Raw genomic sequence first — 18,101 nt, 5'->3', positions numbered from 1 at the left:
CGACGGGGCCGACGCCATGGTGCCCTCCCTGGTGGGGCTGCCGGTGCGCCGCGTTTGCTCGGAGCCGGCGACACGTACGTCCGTCCACGCGGGGTCTCGATAACTACCTAATTCTAGGGAGGCACGTAACGCGCGGGCTCGGATATATTGGTTGATTGACTAGCTTTTGGACGATTTGGACACGCCGTGCGTCCCATGCGCTCCACGTACTGGGCACCTAATCTGCTGCTGCTGCTCCGTGTGAGCCCGGGTACGTACGTGGGGGTCACTGTTGGAGAGGAGAGGAGAGGAGAGGAGGAGAGTGAGTCGCCACGTTTCTCCTTCCGGTCTGTCACGCAGCACTTTTCTGCCTAACCTAACGCCGGCTGCCAGCAAATAATATCTCAGCACCGGCAAGCTGCGGTCATGGCTGATGTATACGTGGATGGATCAGAGTCGCGAAAGAGACCGCGCAAAAAGAAAAGGAAGAATGTACCACGGTGATTTGGGGTAGGAGTCCATTTGCCGACGGCGCATGCGAATTGCATGCAGATTCCAGCCGCCTGGATGCACGGTCAAAGAATGCGTAGCTGGCGACAGTGAATGATCACTGGAGTACGTCTGATTTCTTCTTCTTTCCTTTTCTTTTTGCAAGTTGGAGTAAGAAGTCTTGAGTTCTGACCGAGAATGTGCGTGATTGCCCCATCTGATAGACAGGTTGACGTACAAGATAACCCATCCATGTACACCACTGTTATCTGAAGGAGACAGGCAGATGAGTCAACCTTGAACATGACGCACAAATTTCACAAAAAACAAAAATAAAAAGTGAAGTGTGGCTGCTGGGATTCGAGCCCAGGTCTCCACGGCCACAACGTGGAATTCTCACCACTAAACTACAGCCACTTTGATGTCCTGGCTAAGGAATCATCCTATTTGTATACAATACGTACACCCCAACACGCGTTTCAAAATAAGAAACTTCTCCTTCTGTACGGGTCCCAGCCCAAGACAGTCTGAATGGGTTACGGAGCAAGGCCCAGGAGGCCCGTCCGACGACGGGCCGACGGTCAAGCCCCACCAACCCCCGAGCGCGAATCTCCAGGCGAGAGACACCGGCTCAAAACCCCCTCGACCGCGCATTCTTAGGGTTTCCTCTCTCTCCTCGGCTCCGCCCAGGCAACTCCACCCCCAATCCAACCGTACCGGCGGCGGCGAACGCGGCGACGAACCCGCGCAGCGCAGCCCAGGCGCCATGGCCGCGCCGGAGGCACCCACGTGCTACGTCGGGGTCGCGCGCCAGTCCGCCGCCTTCCGCCTCATGAAGCAAATGGTACGTACGCTACGCGGTCCCTGACGCGATCACCTCCTCGGCGGAAATTTACGATTAGAAAATGTAGAAAAAAAATTATGAATGTTTGGTGTGCCTGGCCTCGACTTGGCAAGGTAGACTATATAGAGCCGCTTAGCATTCAGTAATTCATTTGAGTTGCATATATGCAGGCTTGTTTACAGTTAAACTTTCCAGGAGTTGCTATTGGCCAGCCTGTTCGTGTAGCTAGCAACTTTCGTTAATTGTTACGGAGATAGAAACTTAAGATATTGTTTTAGGATTGCTATATTCAAAGTTGCAAATATAGCGAATGTGTCTACTCATAGGGAGAAGCTAAAATTTATGCTATCTCGGTGTGCTGCAACTGCACACAGAGTATGATTTATCTAAAATTTCGAGGTTTTTCTTAGCAAACGTGTATGAGGGGTATGGATAAATTGGTGTTTGTCAAGTTGTACTGACGGTGACTGCGTGTTCGATTTAGAAATGGTCTATTGTACTGATCTCTCCATGATTAGTCTTTCTCTTCTTGTGTGGTAGGGATGGGAAGAAGGTGAAGGCCTCGGGAAAGACAAGCAGGGTATAAAGGGGCATGTCAGAGTGAAACAAAAGCAGGACACACTAGGTATGCTTAGCTCTTTGTAGAAATACTGCCCGATTTAAGCATTTGTTGAGTAAAGAAGCATATTTGTCTGATCGGCCATGGGTGGGGTCGCTGAAATCCGAGTCTGTTCTCCTACGCAGGTGTTGGTGTGGACAATCCTCAGAACAAATGGGCGTATGATACCACCCAGTTCGATGATATACTAAAGAAACTGAAAGTGGTATGGTGTATAGCAATTCTTTTCTCTGCTGCTTGTATCAATGAATAATGATTCAAGTGTCTGATCATGTCCTTTTATGTTTTTCTTTGTCATTTGGTAATGGCCCCTCTCTGCGCTGACAGCAATCTACTACTCCTGCTAAAGGTAGCATGAAAAGTCTGCATGTATGTTCTATTTTTATAATCTATTTTGTTAGTTATTGTTTAATGTTGTTAATTGTTTCTACAGAAATTGAGGATGTAAGCAGTTCACCTGACAGTACACCCAAGAAAGATAAACCTGCAAAAGATGAAGTCGCTAAAGTTACCCGGCCTCAAGGAAGGTTGGTCTCGCCCCTAATTTCAATCCTTTGATTTATATTTTCTTGTCATCACACCATTATTTCTTACAGATATAAGAAAAGGGAGAGGGGGAAAAGTGTGAGGGGTTATTCAGCAGTTGATCTTGAAGGCATACTTGTGAGTGATTCTTTTCTTGCATGTTGATTCTGTCAGGCAATCTACTTAGTGTCAATGAACATTTGTTTCCTCCTTCAGAGTGTGTACCATGTGGTTAACCTGTAATATCTTGTAAGATTGAAACATTGTGTTGGAACAGGTTCGGAAGAAGGAAAATGATTGCGAGGTGGATCAGGAAGTTCAACCATCATGTATGGAAGAGCCTGATATCACCATCGGCCAGGGTGCAGGTTGGCAGCTCATCTGCATATGTCCTTTAACTATTTTTTTCTGGACATGATTGCAATATATTGCATTAGCTGTCGCCCTATAATTAAAGGGTGTGCATTTGATTAAACTCTAAAGATTCCAGAATGCTTGCTAGTTTGGGTCTGGTTATCGATAATTTTGCATGTTTTCTAATTATATAGAAGTCTGGTCGTTAGGTTTCTACTGCTATACTTAGAAAACTGCAAAATACTCCAATTTTTTTAGTTTGGTGTGTGCACTGCATATAAGTTAATTATCTGCTTACTGTTGTGAGATTTGCTGATTATACTGTTGATGAACTTGGTTAGAAAGGAAGTCTGTGTGCTACGACTGTCCTATTCTGCTGCTTAACCAAAAAAGCACATTTTTGTTGAATTTAAATTAGTGTGCTATTGTTCATTTCTTATTGCTGAACTGTTCTGAAAATGTGCTATAAGAACTTCATTGAGGTTTTAGTAACTTTCAGTGTCAACTTAATGTTGATTCAGTATCCCAAGCTGAAGATGTGAACTGGTGGGGGCACAAGTTTGGATATGTATCAGGAGGCTTTTTAGGAGCAAAATCTCGCAAGAATAAAAAAGATAATTCTAATGTCCGTCAGATGTTTGGGGAAGATGATCAAGAAAATCTGTACAACCTTGTTCAGGTTAGTATGCACAACCCATAAGGTTCCCTGATGTCTTACTGTCAGCTCTGTTATTTCTAAAATTGACCTTGATAGGTTAAGTACCGTCCCTTGTTGGTATCTTGTCAATGCTGATGATTCTGGAAGCTTGTCAGCTGCATCTAAGTACCTTGTTTGCCAATTAATTTCATTTGGCTGAGATTACGTCCATACATTCTCACTTGAAGCATTGAATTTCTGTGAATGAAATTTCGCATGGTTACGCAATTTGTCTGATCTAATGTCATACAAACTGATATAATTCCCTGGCTGCCCCTGGTGTGCTATACCACCCTACGTGTAATGGTGGTTCATGCATTAAGATTCACGTAGTCGTCATCTTCATTTTATGACATTTCATTTTACACCTTAAGAAAGTCAACCCTACATTGTCTAAATGTCCAAAACAAAGGTCAATGAGGCCTAGATTCCACTGCCACTCAATCATTAATTTCATTTTCAACGCCTAACATTAGGGATGCAAATTTGGAGCCTTTAGGGTACCCTCCGACCCTACTTACTGCAACCAAATGAACTAAAGTTTCAGAAATGAAGTGAATTCTGAAAATTGAGCTCATTTTGTTGAACTAAAGAGGGTCCGAGGGTACCCTCAAGGTTCCAAATTTGCATGCCTACCTAACATACAGTGAAATATATTTGTAGAAGCAACATATGAATAGTGTATCACATGCTTTATAATGATGCATAGTACAGACACATAATAACCGATTCTCAAAGCATGACCTGTGGTATATAACAAGCGGGTGTAGCCCACCGTTAATAAGCAAATCAGCATTTGTACCTCAATTCCCAATATATCCATTATTTACAAACGATCTCTCTGCAGGACAAAGCTACATCTGGAAAGCAGGGTCTTGGCATCAAGGACCTGCCGATGAAAGTTGGTGGCCAGCGTTGGAAGGGGAACAAAACCTCTCTTGGTGATAGTGACGAGGAAAACTCAACCCAGTCTGAATTATCAGAAGTGGAAGAAGATGAAGACGAGGAAGGATCTGCCAGTGATGCTAAAGTAAATGAAGTACATGTGAAAACCGTAAAAGAAGTTTGCGTGGATGCTAAACCTAAAACCAAGTTCAAGAAGCTTTGCAAAAAAATTCTTCGTCAGGTAGAATCTCATTTCTTCTTTGTGTGAGGCACTGAAGCTTATAGAAGCTGTTGAACACATGATGTTCATTATTTGTTACTCTTTGCAGGCTCCATCTCAGTCCATGAAATTGAAGGAGCTCAAGGAAGCTGTTGAAGAACACTCAACTATTTTGTCCGACTTCTCCTGTAGACGTGAAGCTCTTTCATTCTTGAAGAGGAAGGTATATAACGCTTCACATTGTTGTTTGGCAGGCCCTATTGATACATGTAGATTAAGCTTGTCATGCTCATGCAAATCCATTTGGAAGTACCGCTATTCTCATCTAAGCTTTTGTTGCCATTGCTTACATCTGATTCACTTTTCTTGTTGAATTTTCCAGCTCCAGGGAAGCAAGAAATTCAATCTGGAGGGCAAAAGGGTTCATCTTGTATCATGAAGCAAATACGAAGCCTACGGGAGACAATATGATTTTGCGTGTGGCTCCTGCAGTCATATATTTGTCGATTGTTGCTTCGGACGAGTATACATACAGGCTGTGCACCAAGTGGCACGGTATAGATGTAAGGAGTCATAGGCCTGGGACGGGGGCCAAAATTTTGCAAATCTTGCCAGCTGCTGGAAATTTGGAAGTGTGTGCTGAGTCATCTGTATCGTAATATCCATGTAGCTGATGCATCTATAGGTGTTTGTAATTTTTTTTTGTTGGGTGTAGACTTGTATTTAGAGGATGGTTATGCCTATTGTGCATTGGCTGTCTCGGGTTTAGAACTCGCTCATATAAGTCTCCAAACTCACTTTGCTCCATAAGTTTCCACATGCATATGATCATCAACTATTTTTCCCCCTGCTCAGCATCTCATACAAGTCTCCAAACAAACTTTGCTCCATAAGTTTCCACATGCATATGTTCATCAACTATTTTTTCCCCAGCTCAGCATCGGTGTTAATTTAACCAACAATCTGCAGGCAGTCATGGGGATATTTGTTCAGTTAAATCTGACAAAGCATAGAGTTCTAAACCTTGTTGAACCTTGATACACCTCATTTTTCTGCAAATAGTTGAATCTTCTTGCGTGTTTTCATTGTGCTGTCTGAGTCTTCAGGCTTGAGTGAATTGCATTTCGAATCAATCATGTTTGTGCATTGTGAAATCATTGATCTCCACATCTAGCCTTTAGGGCTCCTTTGATACAAAGGAATTTCGTTTGATTTTTGAAGGATTTGGATCCTTAGAATTTTTTTCCTAGGATAGTCGTTTGATTCACAGGATTGAAATCCTTACAAGTTTTTCCATGGTATTCATTTCGTTGGAAACTTACATCCACTCAAACCTCTTTGTTGAATTCCTTTATTTTTCCTGTGCTATAGATTTTATAGGGTACAAAAGGACATGACACTCAATTCTCGTGTTTTTCTTATTCTTGCATTTTGAGAATCTTGTGAATCGAAGAGGCCCTTACATAGAGATGACTTCTCGTTGGTGTACAAAGTGCAAAGGCATGAAGGCAAAGGAATCGTATCCTCTAACATAGAGAAGGAAATTCACAATGCTAGAGTCCTAACCTAGTGTAAAATGAAGAAGGGAAGTTAGAGAAGGTTAGTAGGTATTAGCAGGTTATTTACTATTGATATTTACTGTAGATATAAATAATTTAAAATTAATTTTATTTCACCATCAACTTATTTGTGTGTAATTACTATAAATGTACACACTAGATCATCAATTTGCAAATTAATTTAAGTTGTTTTAGGCTCAACCATATGAATAGAAAGAAGGAAAGTTAGAGTATTGTAGCTTCTCTAACTTCCCTTCTCAATGTTAGAGAGGATCCGGTTCCGAAGACAAAGTGATCACTTGGATTTACACTACTAATATAAGTAATTCATGGTACGACTGCAACGGAGGAACAAACTACTGACCACTTAATACAATACATAAATAGCAGGGATGCTTTACATAACATAAACATAATGTAACACCTAATATCAAGACCAATTCAAATGACATGATCTATTAGGCAGTCACCCAGATAATAGCATGGGTAAATACACTAAAGCGTGGACACATCTCGAGGGTGGGTAATGGTGAGAATAAACATCTGGTCTGATGCATGGGTGCCAAGTATAGCGGCCCGGACCCGCCCCCACCCCCACCTCCCGTGGGTATGATATCATCTCAAAAGTATGCGACCTTATCGACCCTGTAACAGGGCAATGGTACGAGGAGTTAGTGAATGAGACATTTTCGCCTGTGGATGTTCAATACGTTATGGCTATTCCACTTACCGCATATTTTTTTTTGAAAGATCCGGTTTTGCTGGCTTCATTGATTTTGCATGGAGTTTTAACAAAAATGATGTGTCCTCTGTCCGCTCAGCGTATCACGTCGAGTGGAATCATCAACACAGTGGAAAATTGAGGCGTACTACTGGATTGGAGTCTATGGGTCCCAATGGAATTTAAGACAAAATCTGGAAATTACAGTGCCCTGCCAAAGTTTAGTTTTCCTTTGGGGAACACTTAGATGGACTCTTCCCTACCGTGTTAACTTGATAATTCAGCATACCAAGGCCTTAGGACAATGCCCGGCACTGGCGGAGCTATGTGTTGAGCTGCAGGGCCCTGCCGTGTTAACTTGGCAATTCAGCATATCAATGTCTTAGGACAATGGCCGGCACCGGCGGAGCTATCTGTTGAGCTGCAGGGCCATCCCCCACCCCCACCCCAAGCCCCTGGATATTTTGTGAAGAAACACTGTTTTGGATGACACAAATTAATAGAAATACTATTTGCCCCTCAGTAATCCCTTGCTAGCTCCGCCGCTGATGCCCGGTGTATAACATAGGAGTGAAAGATGTCACACACCTCCTCTTTAGATGCAGGAGAGCTTCAAAGGGTTGGCGTCTATTAGGGCTTGACGAAATTATTGATAAAGCATGTGGTACTGTAGAGCAGGAGAATTTGTGGGGGATATTATTATCAGACATGACCCGCCCAGGAGGGGCCGGGTCAGCCCCAATGGCGGGTTATGCTAGAAGCCCAGTAAACATTCAAGACGATTGTTTATTAAACCTTATAGAAGGCCCAAAGGCCTGGAGGCGGCTTAAGGCCCGATATTGTAAACCGCCGTATGTAAGGAAAGGCTTGTAAAGAAAGGCATGTAAAGGAAGTCACCGAGCCGGACACGATTATGAGCCGGCCGGGACTCTGTATGCCACCAGGCGTCAACCCATGTATATAAGGGGACGACCCAGTGGCGGCTTAGGACAAGAAACAACAAATCGATAACCAAGCCGGCGAGTTGAGCCTCTTGGTGATCGAAACCCCAGCAATACCAATCCCAACTAGACGTAGGCTTTTACCTTCATCATAAGGGGCCGAACTACTATAAAACCCTCTCGTATCCTTTGTCCCGATTAACCCCTTTAAGCTTCCTAGTGTGATGGCCCTACGACTAAGTCCTTGCTCTAGGACATCTGCCGCGACAATTCCACGACAGTTGGCGCCCACTGTGGGGCCAGCGCACGGTGGATTTGAGTTCTTGAAGGGAAGCTTCGAAGGGCTCAAGGGATACGCTGTGGGCCGGATGACCAAGATCGTCCCGACAAGCTCTACATCGACGACGAAGGCTGGGGCCCCAAGGCCGGCTCAATTGAGTACGGGTACCGGGTCCCCTTCGGCGGAATTCACGTCTTCATCGGCCGGATCGGCGAGTCAGGTCCTGAGCCGGACGTCCACACCAACCTCATCGAAACGGCTCAGCGCGCGAGGACCGCCCGTGTTCAATCTGCCGTGAAGCATGCCTTCGTAGGATGCGTCCACAGCAGTGAATACTCTGAAGGATCGGTGGAGGGCGGTGAGACGGCCGTCTATTCTGACACTGCAACATCAACGGGCGAGACGGACTCTTTGTACCAGCTGCAGGACGGCATGCTCGGGGGCTGTTCCAATGGCAGCAGTATTCCAGACCCCCTTGAGCCGCTGAATTGGGCCGGAGTCTTCATGGCAGGAACACAGCCCGGGCAGAACTCTACAGCAGCAGCGGCGACAACAACTACCGGGTCGGCCACAGCCGGGTCAGGAGACCCCGCGCGCCCTCCGGCTCAGATCTTGATGGACCTCATGGATAAACTGACGACTCTGTTGACTGCCGTGGTAGAGCCGGCGGATAAGGCCCAGCATGACGCAGAGGTGGCACGTGTACGTGAAGAGATGGTGCAAGCTAAGGAAAATCTAGCCACAGAGGAAGTCAGGATGGCGGCAGAGCGGGCAGCTTTGGACGTTCGTGCTCAACAGCTTCAAGCGGAGACCTTCCGGCTCTCGGTGGATCTGAACGCATCGAACGAGGTCATGAGGAGGAGGCATCAGAAAACTCAATCACGTCTGCCTCTCACGCTCGATCCTAGGAATCTTTTTCATACACCCAGAGCCGGGGGAAGTAACCCGCCGGAGGCACCCCGGGTTACAACACCCGGCGAGCCGGTCCAACCTCGTGCCATGGATCCACCTCGTATAATTACTGCTCTGCCTCGTTACGTCCCAACGCCGCCGGGTCACTTCTCCAACCCCTTGGAAAACCTCATCGCAGCATCACCTCGTCTGGCGGCTCTTCCGATGGAAGGTGACTCACCGGCGGCGGTTGAAACACGGAGGGTAAGAGAACTTCTTCAAACAGCTCTGGCACAGCAGGATGCCTACTTCTACAGTCGAGGCAGGATCCTTTCAACTCCTCGTCCAAGCCGGAGCCTGAGTTACAGTAGGCATATGGAATCCGCGGACATGTCAAACAATGCTCAACGCCACAACCGGCCGTACAAGCATGAGCCGGTGCGGGCTGGAGCCCTTAACTTGGCGGATCAGGAGAGGATTCGACAAGAGGCAGAACGAGCAGTTCAAATGGCAGCAGAGCATGCGGCTCATCAAACTTTTCTGGCTTATCCAGCAACCTCGGCCGACGCAGGAGTGGCCACAAGAACCGGAGGTGTTCCTTGCTTGGTACCGGCCATACGTAATGAGCGTTTGCCAAAGGATTTTAAGGGGCCTCGTAAGGTGCCTAATTACACGGCTGACTTACAACCCGGGGCTTGGATTGAGAGTTATGAGATGGCTATGGAGTTGTTGGAGGTCAGCGACGCAGCAATGGCCAAGTATTTCACTATGATGTTGGATGGAACAGCTCGTACTTGGTTGAAAGGATTGCCACCCAATTCTATCGGCTTATGGGCGGAGTTGAAGGCCCAGTTCATCCAGAACTTCAAAGACACGTGTAAGAAACCTATGTCGATTGTGGACCTGACCAATTGCAAGCAAGAGGATGGTGAATCCACAACCCATTGGGTGCGCCGGGCCAAGGAGATAATACATTCATCTGATAAAATGGATGCCGGCTCAGCAGTCTTAATGTTGGAGAAAAATTGCCGTTTCGAACCTCTGAAGCAGAAGCTGGGGCGGCTCAAGCGTGACTGTAATGACATGGGAATGTTGATGGCGGCTCTTGTCAAGTATGCTGATTCTGATACTACCAAGGACCCGCTGTCTGACGAAGAAAAGGCAACAAAGGGAAAGAAGAACGGCAACGACAAGGGTCATCAGCATAACCCAGCGAATCAAGGAGGTAATAAACGTAAGGCTGATGAGTTTGTTGCTAACACCAATGCACAGGGCAGAAATCAACGGCGCAAGGGCAGACAGCCCCCTCGGTCAGGCGGGTCAGGTCCCACCCTTGAGCAATTATTGAATGAGCCTTGTCCAAAGGACGGCACCCGGGAGAAGCCAGCCACCCACCTGTGGAAAGATTGTACGATCATGAAGGCGTTTAAAAATTCAAACGCGTTTGATGGAGGTCACGGCCCAGGTGGCGGCTCAGGTGGAGGCGGTTTCCAAGGCCCAGGTGCCGGCTCAGGTGGAGGAGGATTCCACGGCCAGGGCCATCCCGGTAACCAAGGAGGGTATAATCCGCAAACCGGCCAAGGTAATCAGCAGCAGCAGTCTGGATATCAGAGCAACCCGAAGCAGCTGAATAGTGGGTAATACCATGTATTCACCACTAGCTTATGTAAGAGAGACCAGAAGCTTCACAAGAGGGCCGTCAATGCCGTTGAGCCGGCGATTCCACGTTACTTACGTTGGTCAGAGCAGCCTATTGTGTGGAGCAGAGAGGATCATCCACCCCGGGTCGATAATCCGGGTCACTTGGCTTTGGTAGTGGCACCTTAGGTTGGTGGATACAAATTCACTAAGGTACTCATGGATGGAGGCAACAACATCGACATCCTCTACTACGAGACGTTCCACCGGATGGGATTGACTGATAAGAGTCTTAAACAATCCAACACTGTTTTTCACGGTGTGGTTCCTGGCAACTCGGCATACCCAGTGGGTAAGATTGAACTAGACGTAGCCTTTGGGGATGAGTATGACTCCAGAGCAGAAAAATTAACCTTTGAGGTGGTTAAGATCAAAAGCCCGTATCATGCTCTGTTTGGACGGCCGGCTTATGCCAAATTCATGGCTCGGCCATGTTATGTGTATTTGCAGCTTAAGATGTCGGGTTATAAGGGCACCATTACAATACATAGGAGCCGGAAAATAGCTTTGGAGTGTGAAGAATGTGATGCTGCCTATGCTGAATCTGTCTGTGCAACAGAGGAGTTAAAGTTTTACAAAGAGCATGTTGACCCGGAAGACATGACATCACTAAAGAAACCAACAACAGAGCATGAGCCGGTGTTGAAGTTCAAATCAGCTGATGACACCAAGATGGTTGACTTTGTGCCTGGCGACTCATCCAAGAAGTTCATCATCAATGCAAACTTGGATCCAAAATAGGAAAGCGCGCTCATCGAGTTCATCCGTGAGAACTGGGACATCTTCGCATGGAAACCTTCAGACATGCCGGGTGTCCCGAGGGAACTCGCTGAACACACTCTCAATATTGATCCAAAGTTTAAACCTGTCAGGCAGTTTCTCCGACGGTTCAATGAAGAAAGGCGCAAGGCCATTGGAGAAGAGGTGGCCCGGCTTTTGGCAGCTGGGTTCATTGTAGAAGTCTTTCACCCGGAGTGGTTAGCCAACCCGGTGCTTGTACTAAAAAAGAATGGCACGTGGCGTATGTGTGTGGATTACACCGATCTGAACAAGGCTTGTCTGGCTGATCCTTTTGCCCTCCCCCGTATTGATCAGATCATTGATACTACGGCGGGTTGCGCACGTTTGAGTTTCTTGGATGCTTATTCTGGTTATCATCAGATCAAGATGGCAGTCAAGGATCAGGAGAAGACGGCTTTTATCACTCCTTTTGGAGCTTTCTGCTATGTGTCTATGCCTTTTGGTCTTAAGAGCGCCCAGGCGACTTACCAACAGTGTGTGCAGAATTGTCTTCACGATCAAATTGGGCGTAATGTTCATGCTTATGTGGATGATATAGTGGTAAAATAGGAGGAAACCTTGGTCACAGATCTGAAAGAGACTTTCGATAATCTCCAGGTATACAAAATGATGCTTAACCCGGCCAAGTGTGTTTTTGGAGTCCCAGCCGGCAAGCTCTTGGGTTTTTTGGTGTCTAACCGAGGTATTTAGTCTAACCCGGAGAAAATCAAGGCAATTACATCCCTAGCCAAACCAACATGCATCAATGACGTTCAATGACCGGCGGGCCGTGTTGCCGATTTGAGCCGGTTCATAAGCCAGTTAGGGGAGAAGGCAATGCCTCTGTATCAGATGATGAAGAAAACAGATGATTTTGTTTGGAGCGATGCTGCGAACTCTGCTTTTGAAGATCTGAAGACATAGCTTGCTGAGCCACCGGTCCTGGCTGCTCCAGTTGAGAAAGAGCCACTGCTATTATACGTGGCCGCCAACTCACGAGCTGTTAGTGTGGCTATTGTGGTGGAGCGCAAGGAGTCTGGCAAGGAGCATCCGGTTCAACAAACGGTTTACTACGTCAGTGAGGTGCTAATTGAATCCAAGCAACGATATCCACATTGGCAGAAGCTCGTATATGGGGTGTTCATGGCAAGCCGAAGCTTAAGCATTATTTTCAGGGACATCCAATCACCGTGGTTAGCTCTGCTCCTCTGGGAGACATCATTCAAAATAGAGAAGCCACTGGGCAAGTCGCCAAGTGGGCGATTGAGCTTGGGTCTCATGGGTTGAAGTATGTGCCACGTACCGCGATCAAATCTCAAGCACTGGTTGACTTCATTAATGACTGGGCAGAGATGCAGATGCCAGAAGAAAAGCCAAACAACACGTATTGGACTATTCATTTTGATGGGTCCAGACAGTTGGAAGGCTCGGGGGCTGGAGTTGTGTCAACCTCTCCGCCAGGTGACAAATTTTGTTATGTGTTACGGTTGATGTTTCCTTGCACTAACAACGCAATAGAGTATGAAGCCTTGCTCCATGGTCTTCGAGTGGCAAAAGAGATGAGTTTGAGCCGGGTCAGATGTCTTGGCAACTCAGATCTAGTGGCTCAACAGGTATCAGGCAAGTGGGATTCCAAGGACCCTCTCATGGCGGCTTATCGCCGGGAGGTTGATACTGTTGCAGGGCATTTTAAAGGTTATCAGGTGGAGCACATTGATCGTCGAAAGAACGAAGCGACTGATGCTTTAAGCCGGTTGGGGTCTCAGTGTAAGCCGGTACCACCTAACACCTTTTTGGATGTTTTGCATAACCCGTCTGTCAAGTTGCCCACAGAAGAAGATTTAGCTATTCCTGACCCGAAGGCGCAGTTGGTGGCGGCTCTTCATGTCATCCCAGATTGGACAATGCCATTCTTGGCTTACATGACCCGGGGAGAGTTGCTAGCGGATGAGACCCTGGCTCGACAGATAACACGGCGGTCTAAGTCAATGACAATTTCGGATGGAGAACTATACCATCGCAGCGTCTCCGGAGCGTTTCAGCGGTGTGTTTCCCCCGAAGAAGGTTAAGAAATACTTCGTGAGATCCATGAAGGTGATTGTGGTCATCACGCCGGGTCAAAATCTCTGGTGGCCAAGGCTTTTCGTCACGGTTTTTACTGGTTGACGGCTCACGCTGATGCAGAGGATCTGGTCAGCAGATATGATGGATGTCAAAAGTTCGCACGACGAGCGCACGTGCCGACTCAATGATGACCCACAAGTATAGGGGATCGCAACAGCTTTCGAGGGTAGAGTATTCAACCCAAATTTATTGATTCGACACAAGGGGAGCCAAAGAATATTCTCAAGTATTAGCAGCTGAGTTGTCAATTCAACCACACCTGGAAACTTAGTATCTGCAGCAAAGTGTTTAGTAGGAAAGTAACACGATAGTGGTGGTAACGGTAACAAAACAGTAATGAAAGCAAAGTAATATTTTTTGGTATTATGTAGTGATTGTAACAATAGCAACGAGAAAGTAAATAAGCATAAACCAGTATATGGAAAGCTCATAGGCATCGGATCAGTGATGGATAATTATGCCGGATGCGGTTCATCATGTAACAGTGATAACATAGGGTGACACAGAACTAGCTCCAATTCATCAATATAATGTAGGCATGTATTCCGAATATAGTCATACGTGCTTATGGAAAAGAACTTGCATGACATCTTTTGTCCTACCCTCCCATGGCAGCGGGGTCCTAATGGAAACTAAGGGATATTAAGGCCTCCTTTTAATAGAGAACCGGAACAAAGCATTAGCACATAGTGAATACATGAACTCCTCAAACTACGGTCATCACCGGTAAGTATCCCGATTATTGTCACTTCGGGGTTAACGGATCATAACACATAATAGGTGACTATAGACTTGCAAGATAGGATCAAGGACTCTCATATATTAATGAAAACATAATAGGTTCAGTTCTGAAATGATGGCACTCGGGCCCTAGTGACAAGCATTAAGCATAGAAAAGTCATATCAACATCAGTCTCAGAACATAGTGGATACTAGGAATCAAACTAGGCCTAGGCGTTCAGTATAAACCGAAAATTCGGTTTTTACCGTTCAGTGTTTTATTAAATTCGGTTTGCCGAACTGGAAACCGAAAATGGCAATGCAGAACAGGTAACCGATATTTCGGTTGACCGAAAATTTCGGTTCAGTTTCGGTATATACCGATACACCGAGACGTGAATAGTGCGCTTTGCACTTGTGCCCGACACCCCTCACGCATGGCCTACTTCTCCTTAAACAAACGAGGTGGGACTAAACATGATGGTTGCTGGCCGGTCGCTCTGCCTTATGCCAAGAAGCCCATAAAGTCGACTAAAATAAAAATAAAAAAGAAGCCCACGGACTCATGCAGTCACGTGGCTGAGCTTTCTTTGGGCCTTGCATGCATGTTGGTTGCAGGGCCTGCACGCATGTGGCCGCGCAGGCGCATGCGGGCTGGATTGCATGCACCTTAGCGATGTACAACTGGCTGGAAGACATGCGTACGCACTGTTCAGTATCTTTTCCGATTAACCGAAAATAAAACTAAACTTACCGAACTTAATTCGGTTATTGAGTGTAGAAACCAAATTTTTCTGCATCATTGGTAAAAACCAAAAATTCGGTTTTTTCGGTTACGGTTTCGGTTCGGTGTTCGGTTCATCGGTTTTTATGCCCACCCCTAGATCAAACCCTAACAAAACTAACTCGATTACATGATAAATCTCATCCAACCCATCACCGTCCAGCAAGCCTACAATGGAATTACTCAAGCACAGCGGTGAGCATCATGAAATTGGTGATGGAGGATGGTTGATGATGATGACGGCGACGAATCCCCCTCTCCGAAGCCCCGAACGGACTCCAGATCAGCCCTCTCAAGAGGTTTTAGGGCTTGGCAGCGGCTCCGTATCGTAAAACGCGATGAAATCTTCTCTCCTATATTTTTCTCCCCGAAAGCAGTTATATAGAGTTGGAGTTGGAGTCGGGAGGTCTCCAGGGGCCCACGAGGTAGGGGGCGCGCCCTAGGGGGGGCGCCCCCCACCCTCGTGGCAAGGGTGTGGGCCCCCTGGTCTTCATCTTTGGCGAGGATTCTTTATTATTTATTGTAAGATATTCCGTGGAGTTTCAGGTCATTCCGAGAACTTTTGTTTTCTGCACATAAAACAACATCATAGCAATTCTGCTGAAAATAGCGTCAGTCCGGGTTAGTTCCATTCAAATCATACAAGTTAGAGTCCAAAACAAGGGCGAAAGTGTTTGGAAAAGTAGATACGACGGAGACGTATTAACTCCCCCAAGCTTAAACCCTTGCTTGTCCTCAAGCAATTCAGTTGACAAACTGAAAGAAATAAAGAAAAACTTCAAACTCTGTTTCTCTTGTTGTTGTAAATGTGTCAAGCTAGCATTCAAGTTTTCAGCAAAGATTATAACTAACCATATTTGCAATAATTATCAGGTCTCATGATTACCCATATCAATAGCATAATCAACTAGCAAGCCATAATAATAAATCTCGGATGACAACACTTTCTCAAAACAATCATAATATGATATAACAAGATGGTATCTCGCTAGCCCTTTCTGAGACCGCAAAACATAAATGCAGAGCACCTTTAAAGATCAAGGACTGACTAGATGTTGTAATTCATGGTAAAAGATATCCAATCATAGTCACACCCAATGTAAACTAACAATAATGAATGCAAATGACAACGGTGCTCTCCAGCTAGTGCTTTTAATAAGAGGGTGATGACTCAACATAAAAGTAAATAGATAGGCCCTTCGCAGAGGGAAGCAGAGATTTGTAGAGGTGCCAGAGCTCGGTTTTGAAATAGAGGTGAATAATATTTTGAGCGTTATACTTTCATTGTCAACGTAACAACCAAGAGATGGCGATATCTTCCATGCTGCACACATTATAGGCGGTTCCCAAACAGAATGGTAAAGTTTATACTCCCCCTCCACCAACAAACATCAATCCATGGCTTGCTCGAAACAATGAGTGCCTCCAACATACATCAGGTCCCAGGGGGAGTTTTGTTTTGCAATTATTTTTGATTTAGTTTGCATAAAGCATGGGACTGGGCATCCCGGTGACCAGCCATTTTCTCGTGAGTGAGGGGCGGAGTCCACTCCTCTTGAGAATAACCCGCCTAGCATGGAAGATAAAGGCAACCCTAGTTGATACATGAGCTATTCGAGCATACAAAACATGATGATTATTTGAAGGTTTAGAGTTTGGCACATACAAATTTACTTGGAACGGCAGGTAGATACCGCATATAGGAAGGTATAGTGGACTCATGTGGAATAACTTTGGGGTTTAAGGAGTTTGGATGCACAAGCAATATTCCCGCTTAGTACAGGTGAAGGGTAGCAAAAGACTGGGAAGCGACCAACTAGAGAGCGACAACACCAATTGAAAGAACATGCGGTGCCCCCATGTTTGGTTTTGGTAATTGATGACAATCTCTATGGACTAATGGTTGCCTTGAGTTATATTTGAATGTTTTGTCCATAGGCTTTTCTTGGAGTACATGTGTTGGTTTCAAGGAGAGTTTGTGTTGACCAAGGTGCTATTAAGGAATTATCCAAAGCTTGGTCATGTGAGAGTTGAGCTTATTGCAAGCATGTCTTGAAGAATAAGATTGTGTGATCAAAGTACATGTGTTGGTTTCAAGGAGAGTTTGTGTTGACCAAGGTGCTATTAAGGAATTATCCAAAGCTTGGTCATGTGAGAGTTGAGCTTATTGCAAGCATGTCTTGAAGAAGAAGATTGTGTGATCATTCATGTTTACCTTCAAGACATCATCCAAATGAAGAGAGTTGGAAAGATTCAAGGTTGATCAAGACTAAGTCAAGAGTGAATCAAGTTGATCAACTCACAAAGCGTAGAAGATGTACCGAGAGGGATCAAGTGATCCCATGGTTTGGTAAGCATTGTCCATTGTGCTTTGTGTACTAACCCATGGTCTATGTGAGAGTTCTACGTGGGGTTAGGTACGTGTTCATGGGCTTGTGTCAAGAGGAAGATATCACTCAACCCATGGAGAGGATGACATCAAGTGGTGATCATCATCAAGATTGCCTTGTGCAAGTTCAAGTGGATCATCGCGAAGAGATCAAGTGCTTGAAGCTTGCCGTCCATTGTGGTGACAATGGACTTGTGAAGATGCACCGAAGAGTGGCTCACCCATAGTGGACTATGGGGGAGCAATCATCTAGTCTTCATCGAGCCAACGCAATCAAGAAAGGTGATCCAACTTGAGGGAGTCAAGATCGTCATCATCTAGCTCAAGTGGACCATGTGAAAGGCAAAGGTTTGACCTTGATAGGTTTTCTATTTTACCGGTCTCATGGTGGTAGTTTGGAGACCGGGTTATAGGATCGTTTGCCGTACTATCAAGGGGGGCTCTCAAGTTGGTAGCTTGATCGTATCGTTAGTACAAAGCTCAAACCATTGCATCCTTGCATCATCTTGCTTGGTTCTTGTTTGGTTCTCTTTGTGAGTCTTAGAGCTTATGGTCATCTTGATGACAAGCTTGAGTTCATCGAAAACGGAGTTCGCATGCAT

The 18,101-nt window shown here is 45.8% G+C and overlaps 1 protein-coding gene and 1 non-coding gene across 2 annotated transcripts; one reads left to right on the top strand and one right to left on the bottom strand.

Annotated features, from left to right (window-relative positions):
• Window positions 1-813: 813 nt before the first annotated feature.
• TRNAH-GUG lies at window positions 814-885 on the bottom strand. Its single transcript has one exon. It is a non-coding gene; the product is annotated as a tRNA-His (tRNA).
• A 251-nt stretch (window positions 886-1,136) lies between these two features.
• Window positions 1,137-5,467, top strand: LOC119303954 (PIN2/TERF1-interacting telomerase inhibitor 1-like). The gene is made up of 11 exons (XM_037581113.1): window positions 1,137-1,312; window positions 1,853-1,937; window positions 2,057-2,136; window positions 2,259-2,280; window positions 2,365-2,458; window positions 2,528-2,594; window positions 2,734-2,824; window positions 3,332-3,489; window positions 4,355-4,633; window positions 4,722-4,835; window positions 4,995-5,467. The coding sequence occupies exons 1-11, from the start codon at window positions 1,235-1,237 to the stop codon at window positions 5,049-5,051; spliced, it is 1,125 nt and encodes a 374-aa protein (XP_037437010.1). The 5' UTR covers window positions 1,137-1,234; the 3' UTR covers window positions 5,052-5,467.
• The last annotated feature ends 12,634 nt before the right edge of the window (window positions 5,468-18,101 follow it).

This window comes from Triticum dicoccoides, chromosome 5A (genome assembly GCF_002162155.2).
Source record: "Triticum dicoccoides isolate Atlit2015 ecotype Zavitan chromosome 5A, WEW_v2.0, whole genome shotgun sequence".
NCBI lineage: Eukaryota > Viridiplantae > Streptophyta > Magnoliopsida > Poales > Poaceae > Triticum > Triticum dicoccoides.
This window is presented reverse-complemented; position numbering and strand designations above follow the sequence as displayed.

Bases quoted from the DNA above. Each gene is read 5' to 3' on its own strand.
- LOC119303954 (XM_037581113.1), top strand. From the start codon at position 1,235: ATGGCCGCGCCGGAGGCACCCACGTGCTACGTCGGGGTCGCGCGCCAG. The intron at 2,595-2,733 runs GTGAGTGATTCT...GTGTTGGAACAG, and splicing joins TTGATCTTGAAGGCATACTT to GTTCGGAAGAAGGAAAATGA. The intron at 2,825-3,331 runs GTTGGCAGCTCA...ATGTTGATTCAG, and splicing joins CACCATCGGCCAGGGTGCAG to TATCCCAAGCTGAAGATGTG.